This window comes from Scatophagus argus, chromosome 13 (assembly GCF_020382885.2).
Source record: "Scatophagus argus isolate fScaArg1 chromosome 13, fScaArg1.pri, whole genome shotgun sequence".
In the NCBI taxonomy this organism is placed as follows: Eukaryota; Metazoa; Chordata; class Actinopteri; family Scatophagidae; genus Scatophagus; species Scatophagus argus.
In genome coordinates, this window is record NC_058505.1 from 11,288,774 (window position 1) to 11,309,586 (window position 20,813).

Consider the following 20,813-nt stretch of genomic DNA (forward strand, 5'->3'; position numbering starts at 1 on the left):
CTAATCTTCACAAGTACAGACGCCTTGCTTTAACTCTCTGAGTTTCACCACGTACATGCAGATAATTTGTAGAAGAAGCCCTGCACAATGAGGGGAGCTACCATGTGAGGTCTGCTGTGTGCAGCTGTAAGCTGTAAGGTGACCTACAGGGTTACTCCAGCCATGATACAACCCGCACAGAGACACCAATCCAACTTGGTATCCAACCCATCCCCATTTTCTCCAAACTAAAACACTAAATACATGACTGACTGCGACGCCTTAGAACTATTTTTACATTTTTAAGATGTGGATTGTTCACATCATGGATGACCACCATGTCCCTTAATAAGGTTGAAACCAGTGTGGATACTCGTTCAGCTCCTAAACATCTTAAAAAAATCACTGGTGCAACCGGTATGTTTCAGACAGACAAACAAAACTCTGCTCAGCAACTTAAGTCCTTTATTTGCAATGTTCCGTGACCTCATCTTTCCAGTTTCCGATGCAAAAGAAGCAATAATTTCTTAAATAAAGAAAGCAAAAAAAAAAAAAAAAAAAAAAAAAAAAATATTTACAAAATTCCAATACAACTAATAATCAATGGATTATCTAAAGCACCTCTCTGCATCTGGACAACTGTGGTTTCTGTTGGAAAAGGACACACTGCAGTTACATCAGCAATTTATCATTTCTGAAAAATAAAACTGAGAAAAAAAAGTTTTTTTGTAAGTATCATTATTATTATTATATATTTACAGAACGCTCCTGAAATAAGTTTCCACTTAAAGTAGAAAAGGCTTTCGGATCATTTCTGTTTTTTTTTTTTTTCTTAACTATATATTTCATCAAGTCAATTATCTGTAGATTTCAAGTTTTAACGGTGATTGGGTCATTAAGTGTCCTCTACGACAGCTCAGGTTTAAGTATAGAAGAGGTAAAGAACATGAGTCAGTCAGTGTGGTTCACTACTGGGGATGGGAGAGGATGGCTTAGAGGAAGCATTAAGACCACCCCCTAGTAGTCAAGGTCAAAAGTCAACATCAGTCCTCCATGTTTCTGTCCTTTGTAAGTTCATGATGGGAAACAGGAAGAGAGAATAGACATCCTTTGCTTTAAAAACTCCATTGAATATCTATTAGTTGATGTACGTTCGTGTATCAACGTTTCATCCACTGTATCATTAATAGAAACACACTTCAGTCATGCTGCACACTCCAGTTAAGGACAAAGACATAAGAGCCTAGTTTGGATTGAACACACATGATGGCATGACGATCCCCACGTTATGAGATAACCCACTACACCACACGTCCTGCTGTTTATTCTTGATCAGATGGGATGATAGGCATCATCATTATCTAGAACCATTTAAAAAAAAAAAAAAGAAAAAAAAAAAAAAAGAAAAAAGAAAAAGCAGCCTGTTGGTTTCGTGTTACTGTGACAAAAAAAGGAGAAGTTTCGTAGTGATGTGGGATACTTCACACCTTGTTAACAAGCAATCCTGCTGAATCAGTTTTCAAGTTAATTTGACGAGGACACTTGCTGTCACGAGCGGGTCGGGAAATAATGAGGAAGCGAGAAAGGGAGGGTAGAGAGAAATGATTGTTTTCTGAGTCCATCCCTCAAAGAAAAAGAAAACATAATAAAGATTTATCCTCATTGAGGATTGATTTTGAGTCTTCCTCTCTCTGGCAATATTGTCCGTGACTCTCCACAGCTGCTCGTAGAGCCCCTAACTTGCCAAAAAGGAGGGACGACAGCTTTCGGTCCAGTCTTTTATTCCTTGTCAGACTCTTCCTCAGCCTCACGGAGCCAGGTGAAGAAGGCAGTGACCGATTTCAAGGCCACGCCTTTTCCCGTTTGCTCTGCGGGGTCCTTGCTGGATTCCCATTTGTAGAAAGCCTCCTCCTTAATGACGTCCTCATCGTACAAGGTGTCGAAGAACATCCGCAGCAGGTCTGCAGGGAGAGAATACAGAAGTCAGCGCTGATCCACCTTTGAGACTGAATTTTGGTGCACTCAATCATACCTGAACCTGTTTGAAATAACACAAGCCTTCAAGACCCCGCACTTGAAGCTCAAAATGTTAAGTTTGTACTGCATGTTAGTGTTAATATAGCCATTTAATTGACATAATTATTTCGAGTCATTTCTGTCACATGTACTGTATGTACTGCTAATCCCAATCACATACACTATACTGGTTGAATACCAGTTAACACCAAGTGCATTCAGAGAGCTCTTAAGGCAAGACACGATCAACTAATTTTGAAATAAAGTTAAAAACGCATTCCTTTTTCTCTCTGACACATGGAGTTTTGGTGTGTGTGTGTGTGTGTGTGTGTGTGTGTGTGGCAGGGGGGAGAGAAACTAAGCTGTTGCAAACTGATGACGCGAATAGCTTATCACTGTCAGGGAGTGTGTGGCAATGAAGTTAAGAACCTTATGTCAACTCAAACTTTCTCTCTGAGGTCTCAATTTAAATGTTAATATAACCACCCAAATGTCATGAATTTGTATAATGTGGATTTCGTGTTCTGCTTTTTTTTCCCCTCTATTGTTCAGGCGTTTCCCTATGAGCGAAAGTCTCTACCAAAACCACATGGAAACGCTGACGTGGATACCAAGTTGTTCTGACACAAAGACATATTTTAAAAACAAACAAAGATGCCTACATCAACTTACCATGGACAATATAAGGAACACAATCAAGAAATGTCTCATATGCACCAGAAAGTAATGTTCATGCCATGAATGCTACTTTTTCATTAGTTTCACAGATGTTTAATGACACAGTTTTAATATCACTGCAGACTGAGGCCATATTTGCATCCAATCAACCTTAAAAATTATGAGCTCCATTAGTTTAAGCATTTGTTACGGGGATCCTGCATCCTAAAGTTTTGTCCACCTCTGTATGTTTAACACACACACATTACTGCTGGCACCCTAGATCAATAGCCTGAAACTCACTCGCTGGCTGCTCCATGTGCACCATCAGAGCCTGGAGGGCATAGAGGGCCTGCAGCTCCTTCTGCTCGTCACACAGGTATTTCTGCAGCAGGGTGGCCCTCTGGCTGACCTGCTGTGCATCAACCCTGTATGGGTTGTCACCTGGGGGGAAAAAAACAAAAGACAAATCATGAACAGAGATAAAACTTCTGCAAATTCATCCTCATACTACAATCTGCATTTCTACAGTTAATCATGACATAACATCCGTACAGCAATACTGAAACATTTCCGCCACGGAGAGTTCAAGCTGCCGCTGTGAGATGATGGTGGTGACTAAGACACAGATATAGGATGCTTTAAGCCAAAAACAGACAGCGCTTACTGTGACATGCCGTGTGAGTCATACTTACATATGATGGCAGACTGACACACTGATGTCATCAACGCTCGTACAAACTGGTTGGATGCAATTTGTGACTCGTCCAAGTTAGCCTGACAAAGAAAAGAAGTGGAGAGAAAGAGTGGGAAGTTAATAATGAACAATTAACTCTGCATGGAATATTAAAGTCTGAAAAATAAATCACGATCACACACCTCAACCCAGTCTCTGATTCGCTGGTTGTTGGCCTTGTCCTGCAGGAGTCTGTCCAGCTGACTGCTGAGCTCCTCTCCAGTGAGGACCTTCTTCTTACCGGTTTCCCTTGACTCCATGTCCTCTCCTGTGGTGAACTCCACTTTCTGAATTATGTGACAATAACAATGAAAAATGAAGAATCTCTTGTAAGTGATCAACTTTGGAAGTTGTTTGATTTTTTTTTTTTTTTAAGTGTGAACAACCAAAACAAAAAAAGCAAAAAAACATCACCATGAGCATAACAAGTGCGATCTGTTGTGTGTGTTTACTAATGTTCATTATTGTCACGGTCTATTTTTATCTATTTATTGTATTGATTATTAGTCTTTCTTCTCTGCACCCCTGAGGTTGATGTGTATGTCTGGTGTTTTCCTTTGCTGCAACTGAATAACTTTACTTTATACGTGAAGCCCTGCTATTCCTATAAGGGAAAATGAAATAAAAACTGGTTGCAAAAAATAGAATCCATGCCAATCAACAAACGCTCCCCGCCCATAGCGTGTGTATATGTTTTCAGTGGTTTGTGTTTTACTGTCTAGTATTACAATAGCTCACAGACCTGCTCAGTGACAAACTTATTCACGTCTTCATCCTCAGGCAAGAAATCACTCCAGTTCAGCCCAGCCTCTGTCCACATGGCCCCGACCTTCTTAGGGGTCTAATGATTGGGGGGAGGGGAATACTTAATGAATCCAGTGGGTGTAAAATGTCAAAACAGCTGTATTTGCTTGAAAATAGAGATGCCTCATTCAGGGATTTATGTTCGACATACCATTCCTTTGCAGAGCAACTTGAGGATCTGTACCAGCAGCACGCCCGCCTGCCCTTGAGGCACAAGAGGCTTCGAGATCTCCCTGAAAACACAATTGCATCAAATTAGGCTTTAGAGCTTTATTTGCTACCACTGTTAATAAAACCATAGTTCCATGTATGCTACTGAGGCAAAGTCAGACCAGCCAAACACCCCGGAAAAGGTGCTTTATGTCAAACTACGGATGCTTTATTTAGGCAAAAAGAGAATCCAATGTGACTTATGAACAGACAGCTACCACTGACGACAGTCCATAGGAACTTGGCTTTAGGTTTAATGGCTAAAACTATTTTTGCTGACTTCCAGCATGTAGCTCACCTGAAGAGCTGCCCCATAGGGATGCCACCCTCATGGAGCATAGGAGTAATGAGTTCAGCCAGGTAGAGCCAGATGTGAGGTATATCAATGGCTGTGTCCTCTGCAGCCTCCAGGGTCTCTTCTAGTCTACAGTCCCAAAAAAACACACATTTAACTTGAAAATACACAATTTTGCTGGCTTGATTCTCCCTAGTCAGGCTGTCAAGCGTAAATAAGGATGGACAAGAGCATCTCAGATATTGGAAACACAGCGTGATGATGTTTTTCCTGTTAAGTGCTCACCCTTTGTAGTACTGCTGTCTGGGCAGAGTCCCTGCCTTCACAAGTTGGTGCAGCAACAGGCCCATGTGCTCTCTCGCGATGGTGCTGCGCTCAAGCGTCGACTCCACGCCATTCCGCACAAACACATAGAGGAGTGAGGCACTGTTGAGTTCTGCCACACACAGTAATGCCTCCTACAGCAACAGAGGAAGAACATGCTGTCTGTCAGAGCCAATTCAAATTCTAAGCATTTGCTGGTAAGCCTGATAATACGTACGCATTTAAGCAGAATTCACTTTGTTGCATGCAAGCATGCGCAGTGTAATGTCTGTACCTTCAAATCATTGATGTGGAGGTATTCTTCAATGATGGCATTCGACTTCTTCTCCACCTCCTCTTCAGTCAAGGCAGGTTTTGGAAGAGAAGGAGGAGGAGTCGGGGCGCTCTCACGCTTAACTGCAGAGAAATAACAAAGAGAGATAATACAAGTTAAACATCATTTCTCTTATGTCTCTCATACTAATCTGTGTGAACAACTCCCACCACGAGTAAACAGTTGTTCACCTGCGACATCTTTGTTTGGACCCCTGTCCCGACTTCCTCGGTCTCTGCTTCCCCTATCCCGACTTCCTCTGTCCCTGTCATCGGTCATGCTGGCAACACGACGCACGGGCTCAGTTGAGGCCCGGCTGTCTCCGCCCCTTCCGCCACGCTCCTGGGATTCCCTGCTGAAGCTTCTCTTGGTGATTTGATTCTGGCTGCCCCTGTCATCACGGCCTTGTCGTCCCTCACTGCGATCAAATCGGTCAAACCGATCCCTGTCCCGGTCACCCCTGTCTCTGTCACCACCACGGTCACGGCTGGAGCTTGACCTAAAGGTTATAAATGACACAAAGGTCCACATTTATTACAACTTCTAAAAAGTATCACGTATTGAAGGTTTACATGATCAAACACTAGATCCAAGGTTGTAGCACAAAAATATAAAAAATCAAAAACTCTTGTAAACAAGGGTAATAAGAGCAAAACACAAGGACAAGAGATTTTACTTGGTGAGAAAATACCTGCAGCTGCTACATACCTCTGAGGAACTCTGCGATCAGAGTCCGCTGAAGACAACAAAGATCCAGACTGCAGGGCTGAGAAGCGGTTGAGGGTGCTGGTGCGACCAGAATCTAGAAGAAAGGAACAGGATGGATTAACACTCCAACCACTGAGAACAACTTAAAACCACACTTGTCTTTTAGAGGAAGGTGTTTTACCCTGCTCTCCACTGGCTGGTTTAGCTCCGCTTCCTCCGCTGCTGCCTTTGCCCCAACTACCCCACATGCCTTTTCCTCCTGGAGCCAGCAGCTGATTGTTGAAGTCCAGAGCACCAGGCTAAAGGGAAACACAATAGTTACATTAAGAAACAAGTTACATACACATTTAATTAATTCTCAGTTCATTGGGTTGAGATGAAAGATACCTCGCCCTACTGTCTGGGGTGACTGTTTTACTCTGCACCCAAAGAAACACCATCAAATAGACTTTACCTTCGTAATCTTGCTAAGGCGGGTGGTGTCAATGGGTCTGTTCTTGGAGATGGGGACGGTGTTCCATCCCTCATCCTGAGGCTGGCTGGTCCTGCCACCTCCCGGTGTGTGAGGGCCCCGGCCTCCCATGCTCCCTCCCATCCTGCCTCCTCCTTCTTTCTTGGACAGGAGCTGCTGCTGGACTTTGATCTGTTCCCTGTGCTCCTCCATCTCTGCCTCCTTGTGGATCTGGTCGATCGTTTTAGGACCCTGGTCTCCTCTACGAGGCACCCAGTTATTCTGTGGACCACAGATGAAAGAAGGGAATAAACCAGTCTGTCAGGCATAATCCCAGTGGATTACTTCCCACACAACATAAAACAATTCTGCTCAGGCTATTTATTGTAATATCTTATTATACACCAATCAGGCACAACATTAAAACCACTGACAGGTGAAGTGAATAACATTAATCACCTATTTACAATGAAATATTTTGTGAGAACCCCCTCCCCACCCCGTGCTGTGTTTTGGAAGCACAAGGGCATACAAAATATCAAGCAGCAATTAATATTGTGGTTAATTGTTGTATATAAATTAATATTTGCCTTTCTGAGGTCCAAGACATCTTGCAGCATGAAGCGGATTCTGGATGAGGTCTTTCTCTCTTTGATGATCTTGTCCATCTGGTTGAAGTACTGATCCATGCGAGGCTAACAGGGACACAGGAAAAAAAAGTGGCTTTCATGAGTCATGGCTACAAACTGAGTGTAAATGAATAAGTCTGATGCTGATTTAAATGTAGAGAACTGTTTCCTCATCTCCTCAGTCACAAAAGAGATGACTGAATATGTAAGTGTCTTATAAAAAGAAAACCAATACTTAACCTGTGTGTGTATGTCTGTTAATGCTTTAATTACCTTGGCCTTCTCAAAGTCTAGGTCTTTGCCAATTGTGGAGAGCAGCCTGCAGAGACACTCCAGAGATTCTTCGTCGTGGTTCTTCAGTAGTTTCACTACACAGTCGTGCATGATGGCCTCTGTCAGCATCTTCAGCTTGAAGAGCTCACCTATGAACTTTATGTTGCCCAGTGAACGGCGGCGGGCCTTGTCTCTGGCCTCCTCCAGCTCCACTCTTAAGCGTTCACACTCCTCTTCCTGAAGGCAGAAACAAGAGCGTGTTTGTGCTTAGTAGGTGGGATAAAATGATCAGTTTCTGGGATTGGGACGGTAAAATATCACTTTTCTTACGTCTTTGGCAGCCTCCAACTCTTTTTGCTTTTTCTCAAAGATTTCATCATCATCCTGGTCCTTCTCAAACTCTTTCTGGCAGCGGTTGAGCAGCAGTTTGCGGAAGTTCACAAAAAGTCCTGGCTTGTCTGAGGTGGGGACTTTCAACTGGGGGGAGGAACACATTGAATACATGTTTTTATAAATATACAATTTCTTCAACAACAATCACAATAATAATAATAATAATAATAATAATAATAATAATAAACATGTGGCATAAAAACTAGATTATGAAAATGTTCAAAAGAAGAACAATGATTACAGTGTGCTCCATCAGTTCCTCAATACCATCATGAACATTCAGTGGCCCAGACACGTGGCACAAAACATAAGTCATCATTGGAGCAAATGGGAAAAAAAAGAGAAAAAAAGGCACAAGATTGAGACACAATCACACAACTAACCCCCATAAGGCAGCGGCACATGTTGGCGTAGGCCACAGAGAAGTTGGGCTCTGAGATGGCCTTCTCGAAGATGAGATCAATGGCTCCCTTCAGCCTCTCCTCCGTGTCTATCATCAGGTCTGACACCTGTTTCATCAGCTCTTGAAACTTCTGAGGGGTCAGTTTGTTGAGGATACTGCGCAGACGCTTGAACAGCTCTTGAGTCTTGGCATGTTCGGGATCCTCTTCTTCACCTTCCTCCCCGCCGCGGCTGCGAGTAGGCTTCTTCGTCGAGGGCTTCCAGGCCTTCTCAGCCTTGTTGAGCTGCACATCATCACTGAGGGACATGCTGCTGATGATTTTCCTGGGTTCTTTCCTTTGACCCTGCTGAGAGCGACGTGGCCCAGGCAACTAAAAAGAGGGGAAGGGATGCATATGTAGAAGAGTTAAAAAAGGAACCTTATCCAACAAAGCAAACTGAATTGTGAAGATTGCCATGATCATGATTATGAGAAAATGACTGTATTTTACTTTAGTATTAAACCACCCCAGCAAAGGGAAGAGACAAATTCACTTACAGGGCCTCGTGGTCCTCCAACAGATCTGCTCCCGAGGTTCCCCAAATACGAGGGAGTAAAATCAGGACCAACATTCATCAGTCGAGCTGGATCAGCAGGCCGCAGCGGAGTCTTGTTCACCTGAAGATAAAATAAATGACTTCAGTGCCAAATGCAAAAGCAAGATGTATGTCACATTTCCTAATTATCTATTCTAATTCAAACAATATGCTCAGAAACTACTTAATGCTAATGGGGTGAAAAAAAAAGCAAATCCATTTCATTACTATTTCAATATTCACTCTTTTGTCATCAAGAATGACATTATCTATTCTGCAGCAAAATGACAGAAAATTTCACAGACCTTATCCAAGACCACATCACTGATGAGGGGCAGGCCTTCAGGTTTGTGCATACTGGCACTAACAAACTGGCAGCCCAGGAGGAACTCCCTGTCGTACCGTTTCTTCTCTTCTGGGTCAATCGGCTTCCATTGTTCTGAGAGACATACAAGAGATGTGTGAACACGGACGACTACAGGTCAACACAAAAAAGGTGAGTCCCCGACCTCTCATATTACACACATCTTTTTGAACATGATGGTATCTAAAATAACCTCTGGTAAAACGCTTAAGATAAGAGATATGAGATGAGAGTTTATTGATGAGAGGGGAAATTTAGTAGTTACAGCAGCCAACATTTAGCAGGACAAGACAGCACAAAAGCACAAGAAATTATAAACAATAGAAAAGATTATTATTATTAAGTACAAGGACATATTAAAAAGCTCAAAAGATATACGATTGTGAAGGTCATACATACATATATACAGATGAAGTAGAGAGGGATGGTGGAAAAAGTTCTTTAAGCATAATGAATATCATGAAAGATTAAACCAATGTAACATATCCCAATGGAGCATTGCATTCTGGGGGGGAAAGTATTGCACAGGTGGGAAGAGGTGGGAAAGAGGTTTCATGAATTTAGATATTTTTGTCCATCTCTAAATTATAAACGGAACATATTTTGACATCTAGTGAATTTTATGACAGTATTATGTTGAATTAACATTAAAAATAGGAAATATGGTTGTGTTCTTATACTTTCATGTGTCTCTAACTTTTGGTTACATGTGCACGTAAAACACATCATCATAGCAACTGTTTTGAAACAGCAGCTATTACTATTGAGACACACAAAACTTGGCCATTTCTGAACAATCTTAGTCACATCCTACCTTCTTTGTACTGGTATTTCTGCCCAGTTGGCTCAGCAGTGGCTTTAGGCCTGTCAGGTTCGGCATTTTGCTTGTCCTCTTTCTCCTCCCAGGTCTCATCTGCAACCTCAGGAGAAAGTTCAACTGGAACAACGGGGGTGGGGTCGGCCTGAGTGGATGAGGGTTCAGAAGCAGGCTTGGCACCCTGCTCCTGCAGCACACACAACAATACAATAACCCAGTTACTCTTCAGAGAATGAAAAATATGCTCAGAAAATGTATTACTGATACAGCTGAAACTTCAGAGACACCACAAGCTAGTGTTAATTTCACTCTTTCATATTGTCATCCCCCACTGATGCACACCTCTGTGAAGGCATCCAGGAGGTCACCAATGGCCTCCTTCTTGTTGAACTCCTTCATGTTCATCCTCTTCTTTGGCACAGACGTAGCAGCTTCATGAAAAAGGACATTGATATTAAAATCTCACAAGACCCACGTGACACAGATGACAATCATAAATGCAGGCTAGAATCAAATCCACCCTACCTTGCATAGTAGATTCCTCTGGAGGGCAGCTAACAGTGGAGGGAGCGGCATCCACACCTTTGTCCTTCTCCTTATTTTCCTCTTCCTTATCCTCCTCTTCCTGTGCTGTTTTAGCCACAGTTGTGGATTCCTGAGATTTGGCGGCATCAGGCTTGTCAAGGGGTGTAGTGTCTAAAAATGCCAGTTCCTCAGAGAGTTCCTCAGTGTCCTGAGGAAGACCATTGGAAAGAGGAGGCTCTGCTGTGTCAGCCAGTGTGGGTTCAGGTTCAGGGGCAGAGCTCGGGGTAGCACTCTGGGTCTGTGGAGCAGCAGCGTCCTGTTCAGAGGGTGGAGGCTGAGAGACATCAACTGCTGTCGTCGTAGCAGCTTCTTCTTTCACCACATTAACAGGGGTAACTGTCGCTGCAGCCTCAACTACAGGTTCCAACTTTGCGTCGACTACTTGCTCCTCTTTCTCCAATTTCTTCACTTCCTCAGTTTTTTCTTCCTTTTCTGGTGCCTTCTCATCTGGAGCAGTCTGTGCTTCCTCCGTTTTGACAGGCGCCTCTTGCGCTGCTAAAGATGCTGAAGAGTCAACAGCAGCATCTACTGTGTCACTAACTTCAGCATCAACTTTATTTACTGCCTCAACAGGAGCTGTAGTAGATTCTGCTGCTTGAGAGACAGAAGAGGAAGACTGTTGGTCCTTTATCAATGCGGATGGCACCTCAGTAGCAGCTGCAGGGGCTACAGAATGTGTGGCTAACTCAGCAGGTGGTGTAATCTGGTTGTCCATTTCCTGTTTGGCCTCCACCACAGGCTCTGTATTTGCTGTGGAAGGAGGTGGTGGGGTTTCACCGCTAGCAGGAGGCTCCATGTCTTCATCTGGGCAGTGAAATAAACACAATAAGGAAAACATGGAACACAGATGTCTTTAAATCTTATATGTAAAACATCACTGAGAAAATACACTCACCTCTTCTTGTCACTGTAGTGACAGGCTGTGTAACTTCCCCATTTGTCTGTGCCGGACTTCCATCTGCTATGGATGCCTACAGTCACAAAACAGTTTTTTTGTTAATTGCAGACTGAATTGGAAAAACAGGAATCATTTTTGCTGTGTAGATGACTCATGAAAAAGAGGAGTTGATTAAACTCTGGTCATTTTGACGGTTTTGTTTTGCCCAAACCAACTGCCAAATCGGTGTACTTGGAAGTTAAGGCAATCAGTACACAGTTAGGTATATTTACATTGGTCTTCTATTATCCATTGAGACCGTGTTAGCTTTTTATTGTTCTGATGTTAAGATATTAGCACAGAGATGTGAAAACATACAGGCCCCTCTATGAAGAATAAATATGTTGGGAGATGGTGAGAAAGTATTTAAAGCTGTGCTTTGTTTTTTCAGACCATGTGTCCTTCATAAAAGCCGACAAATCTCAATGTAATTAAAATTGTAAGGCATAAAACTGTAAATAATAGACTGTTCTTTGACTAAATTCTCAGCCAAGTCAGCTATGAATGCAGACAAAATCCAACTGAGAATCTGACAACTTAAATTTCTAAAATAATAAACACTGAGGACTTAAAATCAGTGATGCAACCAATAAAGCAATTCTGTCTTTAACCCTATAACGCCAAACGTATCATATTTGAAACATGAGTTTTTCAGACCTCCACATGAGTAGTGTAATATTTGATTCCCTGAAAAACCTGATGTGTACAATCAGATACATGAAGTGCACAGATATGATATTTGAAATTTTTTTTGTTTGTCTGTTCAGAGGGACCAATAAAGGGTCCAAGTTCAAAGAATTGGAATAATTCTGTCAATTATTCAATGGTTTGGGCTTTACAGGGTTACCTATGTACAAAACCAAGTTTGCTTCAGATTAGGATTTAAAATCATTTATAGAAATCAGTCTTCCCAAAAGCATTCTTACCTGTGGGGGAGTCGGTGTGGTGGTGGACCTTCCACCTGACATGATCTCATCTGTAATATCCCGCCCGCCCTGGTTGGGGTCTCGTATTCTTATCTATCAGTAGACAGGGTAAATATTGACTATGTTTCCCAAACACACGTAACCAACATTAAAATACCAACTGTGTGTAAAAATCCCCTCACTGCTGAGCTACAGCTGCCAACTAACATAATAAATACTATTGTTATTTTCAGGTAAAAGAGAAAGTTCCACATTGAGCTGGCAAAACATTTTTTTTGACCTCAGACAAGAGGAGTGCTGGCCTTTTGTTGTGACACACTACCGGTTTACGTTCCCTCTTTGGTGGGCCTTGTGACTGTGCCGGTGGTTGCTGAGGAGGCGGGGCTTGTTGCTGCTGCTGGGCGGGGTTGATCATGACTGGTGCCGGCTGGACAGACGGAGAGTATTGCGGCTGAGCTGGATAGTACGCTCCAGCTGTAAGGCCAGCATGGGGGGGGGGGAAAAAGAATAGATGAAAAGAGAGTAATGCTCAACTATGAGACACAGCTTCATACTAAACTAATCATCCATCCAAGATTCAAAAGAATTTCTTTTCCCGTAGACATGACCCAAAATTCCTTATTTTCCATTTCTCTGAAAACCCTGCACAGCAGAAAGTGGGATTTGTGGGTACAGGGTGATCAATATTTTGACCTTAACATGAAAAAATATTGCAATAACAGATTGGAGATTCCTGTAGGAGCACAACCAGAATCCACACTGAGAGCCTCCATGAGGTGAGTGGATGAAGATATACACCTGTATAACTTCTGTACAAGTGGTTGACTTATGTGTTGTGCTCTCTAGTGACTCTGACGTGACCGCAGTGGCCGAGCTGAACTGAAAAACTAAAACCGCTCTAGTATGAAGTTGGGTAACATACAGAAGACTGAAGGTCGGGCAGAAGCTGCATGACAAAGTTCAGTCTAGTATTATGATGACACAAAGAAATTTGCAATTGCTAAGTTGTTCGATTGTAATCACATAAGATACATCACTTAACATGTGAAACATATGAAACTGTAAAAACAGACTGTCAGATAAAGAACCATGCATACAGCACACAGTTAGCGAGACATCTGGAGGCTGGCAGCGGCACACTACTGGCAGCCATTATTTGTTCTGGGAAGACTTCACCATTTTATGAAATATATTTATAATAGAATGAATATGTTTAATATATATATGCCCTCCCACTTTGTATACCATTTTCACATACAAGCAGGGCTGTGCAATATGACCACAATCTCATAACCTGATATTGGTCATTTAACATCCAGATGACAAAACAATCACATTTACGATATTATGCAAATTTTGTGAATAAATAGCTGCTGAATATAAAATATACACCTAAATAAAATGTACTCACTCATATGTGATTTTTTTTTTTTTAAATTCACAACAACAAATTTTAATTTAAGCATACATAACAAAACAGTGCTGTTTAAGTCTGTTTTGAGGACTGGTCTGTGGCATAATTTTTTAAGTACAGTATGTCAGAATTTTCACACTCAAATATTTATGTCCATGCAATAGAAGTAGCCGTTCCTCGTTTCGTACTGGCTGGTCAAAGACCACCTCCTATTCCAAATTATCCCTTTCTTTGTCACATTCACTGTCCTGTTTGTTTATTAATGTTGCCTTCCTGCAAATTTCCAGCCCACACCCAAATCATGTATGCAAAACACTGTCAAAATGACAAAAAGAAAGTGATTTGCAACACAATGACATATGATATAAATCACTAGATGTTTTTCTATTGTCACATTATGTATATCATCACATTGCACAAACAAGAGTACCCGTGTGAATTACCAAAAAGGAAAAAAGAAACACATTTACAACACTACCAGAGACAGGAAGTGCCACAGATTTTTGCCACTAAAGCCTGCTGACCAAGATGCAAGCACACACACTACTCACCAGGGTAGCGCTGGGAGGTGAGAGGAGCACCGTGGAGAGAGAGACGGCCATTCTCTCGCCCGCCCCCTCTCCCCCCACCACCCCGCCTCTCCCTCGCAGCAAGAGAGGGCTCTGAACGCAGCAAACGAGAGGAAGGGAGTGAGGGACGGGAGAGGGAGGAAAGAAGGAGAGAGGGCAAGAAGAGACAGATGTAGTATGAGTTAATGAGAGGATCCAGAGGAAGCAGGGTGTTAAAAAGGTCCCATGAAATGTATTTACTGAATTCGTACCTTGTGTTTCTGGCTGCATTTTATTCTTATGTCAACTCATGGGCATCTCTTTAAATATCAGAGTTTTCTTCTGGGAAAGTATAACATTTTATTCATTAAACCACCTTGCACTCAGGGGTGTGCATAAGCCAGTAAAACTGCCTCACAAGAACTCTGTAGAACTTAGTCCTTAAGCAGATGAGCATTTGCAGCAGTAACACAAGTCAGAGGTATGTTTGGGGTGGCAATTCACAAATAATTTGTTCAAAAAAAGCACTGGTTATAATTATTACTCAAAGGTCCATCTTCAACATTGGTGCCTTCTCCAGGATTCTGAACTCGCACTAGTGTTACTTTTCAATTTTAATCCCTACTAACAGCAAATCCCACCCTGACATGTTTTATATGGACATACATCAGGCAAAAGACCAAAATACTTGTCTAAAAGCCATTTCATGGAACCTGTAAGGCAGCGTCAGGTGAGACTGCAGATAGAAAGAATACATGCCAAAGCAGAAATCAAGCCAGACCACATGCAACTGGCAGTTCTCCACACACAGCAGTGTTTTGACCCAGAAAGACCTTAAACACACCAACCTGCCAAGCAAAACCACAACATATCCAGCCATAGTTTATGGGCAAAGAGGTGCACATATGGATGTGGACTAAACCACAGTGCTTCAACTTTATCGTCATTTAAATTTAGGCTTTTGGAGTTTGGAATTTCAACCACTTTAACTGATAATCTTCAGTGTTTAGGGTTGTGCTTGGTTACTGTTGGTTTTGGGAAAAACCCTTACCATAAGCAGGATATTCAGCAGGGCTAGTTCCTGGATAGAAGCCTGGTGTACCGCTGGTCACGGAATACTGCTGAGTAGGAGGCATATATGGGGCCCGGTACTGCAGAAACAAAATAAAGATTCATCATCATCATCATCATCAACAACAACAACAATAGATGGAAGTTTTTAAGTTATGAGGGTATCAGGTCTCTGCCATCTCTGTAGTAATAGTTTGTCTCTCAGCACCTGGTTTTTGGAAGACAAAAAACACCTACATCTGTGTAGCTTGTACAAATATGTTCTCAAATGCAGCTAATTCTTCATTCATTCGTCACATGCTCTCTCTCTCTCTCTCACACACACACACTCCTCTCAGGCTCTTGAAAGCAGTCAGAGTAATTTTCTCTGGTTGCTGGCATTTGTCAGACTGCCCTTCTGAGCTTTCTGATTCATGACACTCTGTGACAGTGGTAATTGCTTGGCAAATGAGTCAGTCCCTGCTTTCAACTCACTTTCAAAGGCAAAAAAAAAAAAAAAAAAAAAAAAAAAAGTACAAGCGTACAAGCTTTCAGAAACTCCAGTAGGTTAAACTGGGCTTTATTATTTTAGGGCTGCTTAAATCCAAAAGACACAACATAAACGGACATTAAGAAGCCTGCTAATCTAACAAGCTATGGTGCAACACTCTCAATAAGCTCACTCTGTAGGAGAAGGTACTCACTCTATCCTGTTTATTAACAAAAACTAGTGCCTTATTAACTCTAACCCTGTCCATATTCTGGGCAGTACAGTAATATCACATCAAAGATTACTAACGTGAACCAACCTGTCCAGAGGGGATAAAGTAGCCCTGAGGGGAGCTAGCGAAAGACAGCTGCTGCTGGGAAATCATCATCATCTGGGAGCTGGGCGGGTAGACATGAGCGGGTCCGACAGGTCGTGGGCCACTACTTGTCTGCACCCTCGGAGCACTGGTGGCCATGGTCGGTCGGCTCTGATAGTAATTCTGGAGAGCAGATGAGGGAGAATGAAGGAAGAATGGTGAAGAGTGTACCATAGCACAAACAATCCTGTTGTTCTGTGTGTATATTTAGTGTCTCAACTATGGCAGTCCTAACCCATGTGTTAGAATGTTGTAGCATTCTTGCTTGTGTGTCCAGTCACACACGACCTTAACCTCAGCTGGAAGCAATGCACTCACAGCAACGTCAACGTGTACAGCAAGTTTAGTTCTTGGGTTACGGAGTCTAAATTATATTAAATGTCTCAACTCCCTGCTACAATGAGGTTAACCCAAACTGGGGTGGGGGGGGAGTGGGACGAAGAGAAAAGCTGTTACCTGCAATGCTCTGTATCCACCCTTCAGCCGCACAACACATGAGCAGAAAGCAAAAGAGGGAGTGAGATTAAGGTGAAAATGAGGACAAGAGACAATGTGGAAGGTTGAGATTACAAGGTGTCAGGAAGAGTATGAGAGGTGGTAGCAGCAAAAACTCTCTCAGCCATGAACAGTAAGCTCAAAGAACCATAGCGGCACATGCAACTCTGCAGAAGTATGCATAGAAGTAGAATCTCCTGAAGTCCTCTGGGTCCCAGTTTTGACTGGTTAGAGAATCATTTTGGGAGTTACAGGCTCAAGTCAGCAGTGAAAAAAATGCAAGACCGCAGCAGGTACCAAAAATAAATGAACTACATAATATATCGATTGATCGAACGATTGCAAACAAAGCTTATTCTTAAGGTGACCACAAAATAATTGAAAAAGAAAACTGTATTGGAATCACTCCACTGTCAGTTATTGTGTCACTGTGACAGCAGGTTTTGGGATAATGTCGTACAAATGCAGAGAAGTAAGGGCTGAAAAAAACTGTATGAGCAGGTGCAGGAAGAATAAAAGTGGCCTGGGTGAACATGGCTTTTTGAGAACCAGCAACAACTTAAAAAGCGACACAACTTCCGGTAGAGAAATATGCATTTCTAGAAGAGGTTAACTCATCTAATTAATACGACAGCATACTGATCTAATTCTCCAACATGTGGAACTGAAAGCATGCATTCCACTGAGGAGAAAGAGGGGATGTACGGAGCAGTGAGGGGTGTTAGTACCTGTTGGTGTAAAGTACGGGGCCCTGCAGCAAACTGGGAGGACAGCAGAAGAGAGGAAAGAAGTCAAGGCTGACAGTCAAGGAGAAAGATGGCAAACTGGCTTTAACATACACAGAGATTTAGCCAAAGCCTTATAGCAGAGGAAGCCATGTCAGAAACCTTTGCGACGGAGTATGAAATGGAGGGCTCTTACACAAGGTAAAACATACCACACACCTAATACTGATCACTGACAAATGAATTACTGTGAATAGTACCTGTCTTGGCTGTGGCGCAGAGTTCATTTGTGGAGGCGTGGCAAAAACGAGAGAAGGTGGCTGTCCAGGGCCGTAGGCAGCCTTAAGAGGAGAGAAAAGAGGAAAATAGCTGTTACCAAAGTTAACCTACCAAAACAATTCAGATTCTACATGATTAGTTGCTCTCACCTGTGTCAATCCAGGGGATGGGGCAGGGTTTGGGACAGAGGTGGGTCCCGTTATAGGCTGTGGTGGTTTGTTCATTTCACGTTCTTTTGTGGTTCTGCATTAGGGTGGCGGAGTGTTGCCAGCCTTTCTAAGGAAAAGGGAAGCAAGAAATCCAAATATAAAACAGTCAAACAAACAAAAAAGATTTTTCAAAAAAAGCATAAGCCAAATGTTAATCCAAGGCATTTAGACAAAATGGCTTTCAGCTCAGCTTTGAGCTCCATTTAATGAGCGCAACCATACAGGTTAGATATCAGACAGCAGTGTTCGAAGACACGAGTGTGGCAACATCTATGCAAGCAGTGAGGGCGTGGCCTGTGGTTTCGCCTCTGATAACACCACCACCTCCCACAATGTTGCTCACTTACATATTACATTGCTCATGTACTCTTATGAACAATTAGTGTTAATATCCTTTGCTGATTCCTTGCTCAAATTAAATTGCAACTGACTCATGTCTATTAACTTCCACCCAACACTGTTAACTGAATAGAAAAAGGATCATAGAATAACTTAAAAAAAAAAAAAAAAAAAAAAGGAACTTTAAATGTCAAAAAATACACAACACTTTCCTAGAATGATTTGGACGTAAACTTTCAGCTCATACTTGACTGCCACCAAATCACTTAGATTGGTCCGGTTTTGACTGAATTTAAGAAAATGGATACCTGAGGTCAAAGTTCATTTACTCTGTTAACTGTGGCTTCAATGCCCCCTTGTTGTGCTAGCTACGTGTGCAAACAATCCACTCAAATATCGTCAAGTTAATACTCACTTCAAAACTGACCGCATTTTTCTCGTTAGGATAAATGGCACTTATATTTACGTTATATATAATGCTGGAACAGCTGAGGCATACTGGAATTAATAAAAAAAAAGGTGATTAATACCACTAGCAGACGTGTCATGCTCCATCCACCTGCTCACACAGGAACTATCGTTAGCTAGCTAGCGCCATGCTTCTTCTAGACAGGGAATCAATGTACAAAGCAACCATATGGTTCTGCCAGCAGATATAGCTGAGATGGCTGCCAGTTTTATAGATGGTGCTTAAATATGAAAGGTAATCCAGGAAAAGCTTACAATGTTGTCTTAACTACGATATGGGATGAAAAGCATTTTAATGGCCCACTCGCGAGGCAGCAAGCCCGGCCGAAGCAGGGTAAACTGCTAGCCAACAACCGGCTAGCGTTACGTGTCCCACTACCATAGACATTTTACTGGGTTACGCTACGTGGCTGAACGTAGAGTCCACATTTAACCTTAACGTACACAGAGCTCAATCTGATAGTTTTACTGTGCTGACAGAAGACATATTTACTAATCAAAAGTCGACCACAGCAAAAGATCGGTCCAAGCAATAATGTTGCAACACTTGACACAGATAAGGTTACAGTTAAGCTATTGTTGGTTATAATGTTCGCTGTTAAGCCCAGCCCTATCCTACGGGGTGTATTTAATTACAGGCCCAGCAAGATCCGAGAGTAAATTTAACAGTCAGCCTAACTTGAAGACATATCGTGGTAACAAGGCAAACATTTACATCAGGTTATGAGTCAAAGGCGTTGGCTCCAAAATTCTGTTGAAATCATTTTTAAACCATGAAATACTTAGCGTTAGAGCTAACTAGCGTCTCCTCACGAATAACAGTAACCAAATGAAGATTAGCCACGAGACCGAGAATACCGGGCTGTCATGTCAGCTACCATTATATTAACTTTAGCAAAGCAGCTCTAAGCACCGCCTCAAGATAATCTAAGAAAACACCTTTAAACTAACGTTCAAACGTCCAAATTCATTTGATTTTATCCGTGTTCCGAGAAAGATTAGCTGGCTCGCTATCCTTGTGTCTGGACTGACAGCCAGCAGGCCCTGTACAACCAGCTAACATTGGTTAGCATGTGAGCCTTTGAGAAATATGAAGCCAAGCTTTAGGTGTATTTCGAACTAGCATTACCCCGTCAGTTAGTTTTATTCTTACCAGGAATCAACAGTGAATGTGATGTAAGATGGGAACTCAGGGAATCAGCCTCTTTTCAGTCCTCTGTTAATGAAAGTAGTGGTGCTGCAGTATCCTTGTCCTTTACTCCAAAAGAAAAGTGTTCTTCCCTTCTTGGCTATTGACTTAGCGAGCTAGTTAGCTAACCGGCAGATGGGGTGAATGCAACTACTGTCACTACGGTTTAAATCCCCGGGCGTGTAAAAGTGACAGTGCTAAAAATCAAATAATATAGTACTCAGGGAGTACTATTGACAACTCCGATAGCCCCGAAAAAAGCCTTTGGACCGGAGGTCCATGATCAAGGCGTCGATGGTGACGGATTGCCGGTTGGGTATGTACACAACTGTCGCATCAGGAGGCTCAGAGCGAGGCCATAATGCGATGTTTCTGGTCTACGGAGCCGGTGCACCCCCAAGTCGCATGGCTAACTTCCGGGAAAATTAAAAATTGATGTCGATTCCTTGATCATGTGACACAGGAGCTGAGGCCAATTCATCATCCGGTGTCACAGAATAATTTAATATTTTAACTAGAGTATTAGCTGAAACAAATGCGATATACTCATGTCATGAATCCCAAACCGGGCTTATTTTGATACAATGCACCCTCACACAGGGACACACACAAGACAAAGTATTGTATAATTCGTAATTCATTTACAATTTCAAAAAGAAGAAACGGAAATACCAAGTTGTTTTATAATTTTTTGTAAATGAATAAAGAGAAGGGAAAAAAAACATATCCTCTTTTCCGTTCTTGTTTTCTTCGGAATCACGAAAATCAAAAAAACAAATTCAGTAATGGTCCAATGTTGTTTTTGGAAGTTTATTTTTCTTTATTTTTTTCATGTT

The 20,813-nt window shown here is 42.2% G+C and overlaps 1 protein-coding gene and 1 non-coding gene across 9 annotated transcripts; both read right to left on the minus strand.

The window, feature by feature from the left end:
- Positions 1-422: 422 nt before the first annotated feature.
- eif4g1a (eukaryotic translation initiation factor 4 gamma, 1a) lies at positions 423-20,623 on the minus strand. 8 transcript variants are annotated; one of them, XM_046407549.1, is made up of 33 exons: positions 19,942-20,623; positions 17,922-18,044; positions 17,754-17,834; positions 17,497-17,529; positions 16,730-16,750; positions 16,217-16,396; positions 15,409-15,508; positions 14,361-14,471; positions 12,676-12,869; positions 12,396-12,488; positions 11,428-11,503; positions 10,473-11,336; positions 10,290-10,378; positions 9,945-10,134; positions 9,072-9,205; positions 8,729-8,848; positions 8,172-8,561; positions 7,726-7,872; positions 7,396-7,632; positions 7,084-7,188; positions 6,497-6,775; positions 6,224-6,341; positions 6,043-6,136; positions 5,526-5,833; positions 5,296-5,417; positions 4,983-5,155; positions 4,701-4,826; positions 4,344-4,425; positions 4,131-4,229; positions 3,532-3,675; positions 3,348-3,429; positions 2,956-3,096; positions 423-1,940 (listed from the first exon to the last, which is right to left on the minus strand). In XM_046407549.1, the coding sequence occupies exons 2-33, from the start codon at positions 17,994-17,996 to the stop codon at positions 1,759-1,761; spliced, it is 5,190 nt and encodes a 1,729-aa protein (XP_046263505.1). In that variant the 5' UTR covers positions 17,997-18,044; positions 19,942-20,623; the 3' UTR covers positions 423-1,758. The 8 variants fall into 8 exon arrangements, with proteins under 8 accessions (XP_046263505.1, XP_046263507.1, XP_046263504.1 ...); XM_046407551.1 differs by having other exon boundaries at positions 12,718-12,869; positions 17,922-18,048; XM_046407548.1 differs by having other exon boundaries at positions 17,922-18,048.
- On the minus strand, positions 8,036-8,112 carry LOC124070100. The gene has a single exon (XR_006845145.1). It is a non-coding gene; the product is annotated as a small nucleolar RNA SNORD66 (small nucleolar RNA).
- Positions 20,624-20,813: the final 190 nt, after the last annotated feature.

Excerpts from the sequence above, each read along its gene's own strand:
- eif4g1a (XM_046407549.1), bottom strand. The coding sequence starts at position 17,996 with ATGAACAAACCACCACAGCCTATAACGGGACCCACCTCTGTCCCAAAC. Across the intron at positions 17,530-17,753 it reads CTGCGCCACAGCCAAGACAG|TTTGCTGCAGGGCCCCGTAC; the intron begins GTACTATTCACA and ends CTGTCCTCCCAG. Across the intron at positions 5,834-6,042 it reads GATCGCAGAGTTCCTCAGAG|GTCAAGCTCCAGCCGTGACC; the intron begins GTATGTAGCAGC and ends TATAACCTTTAG.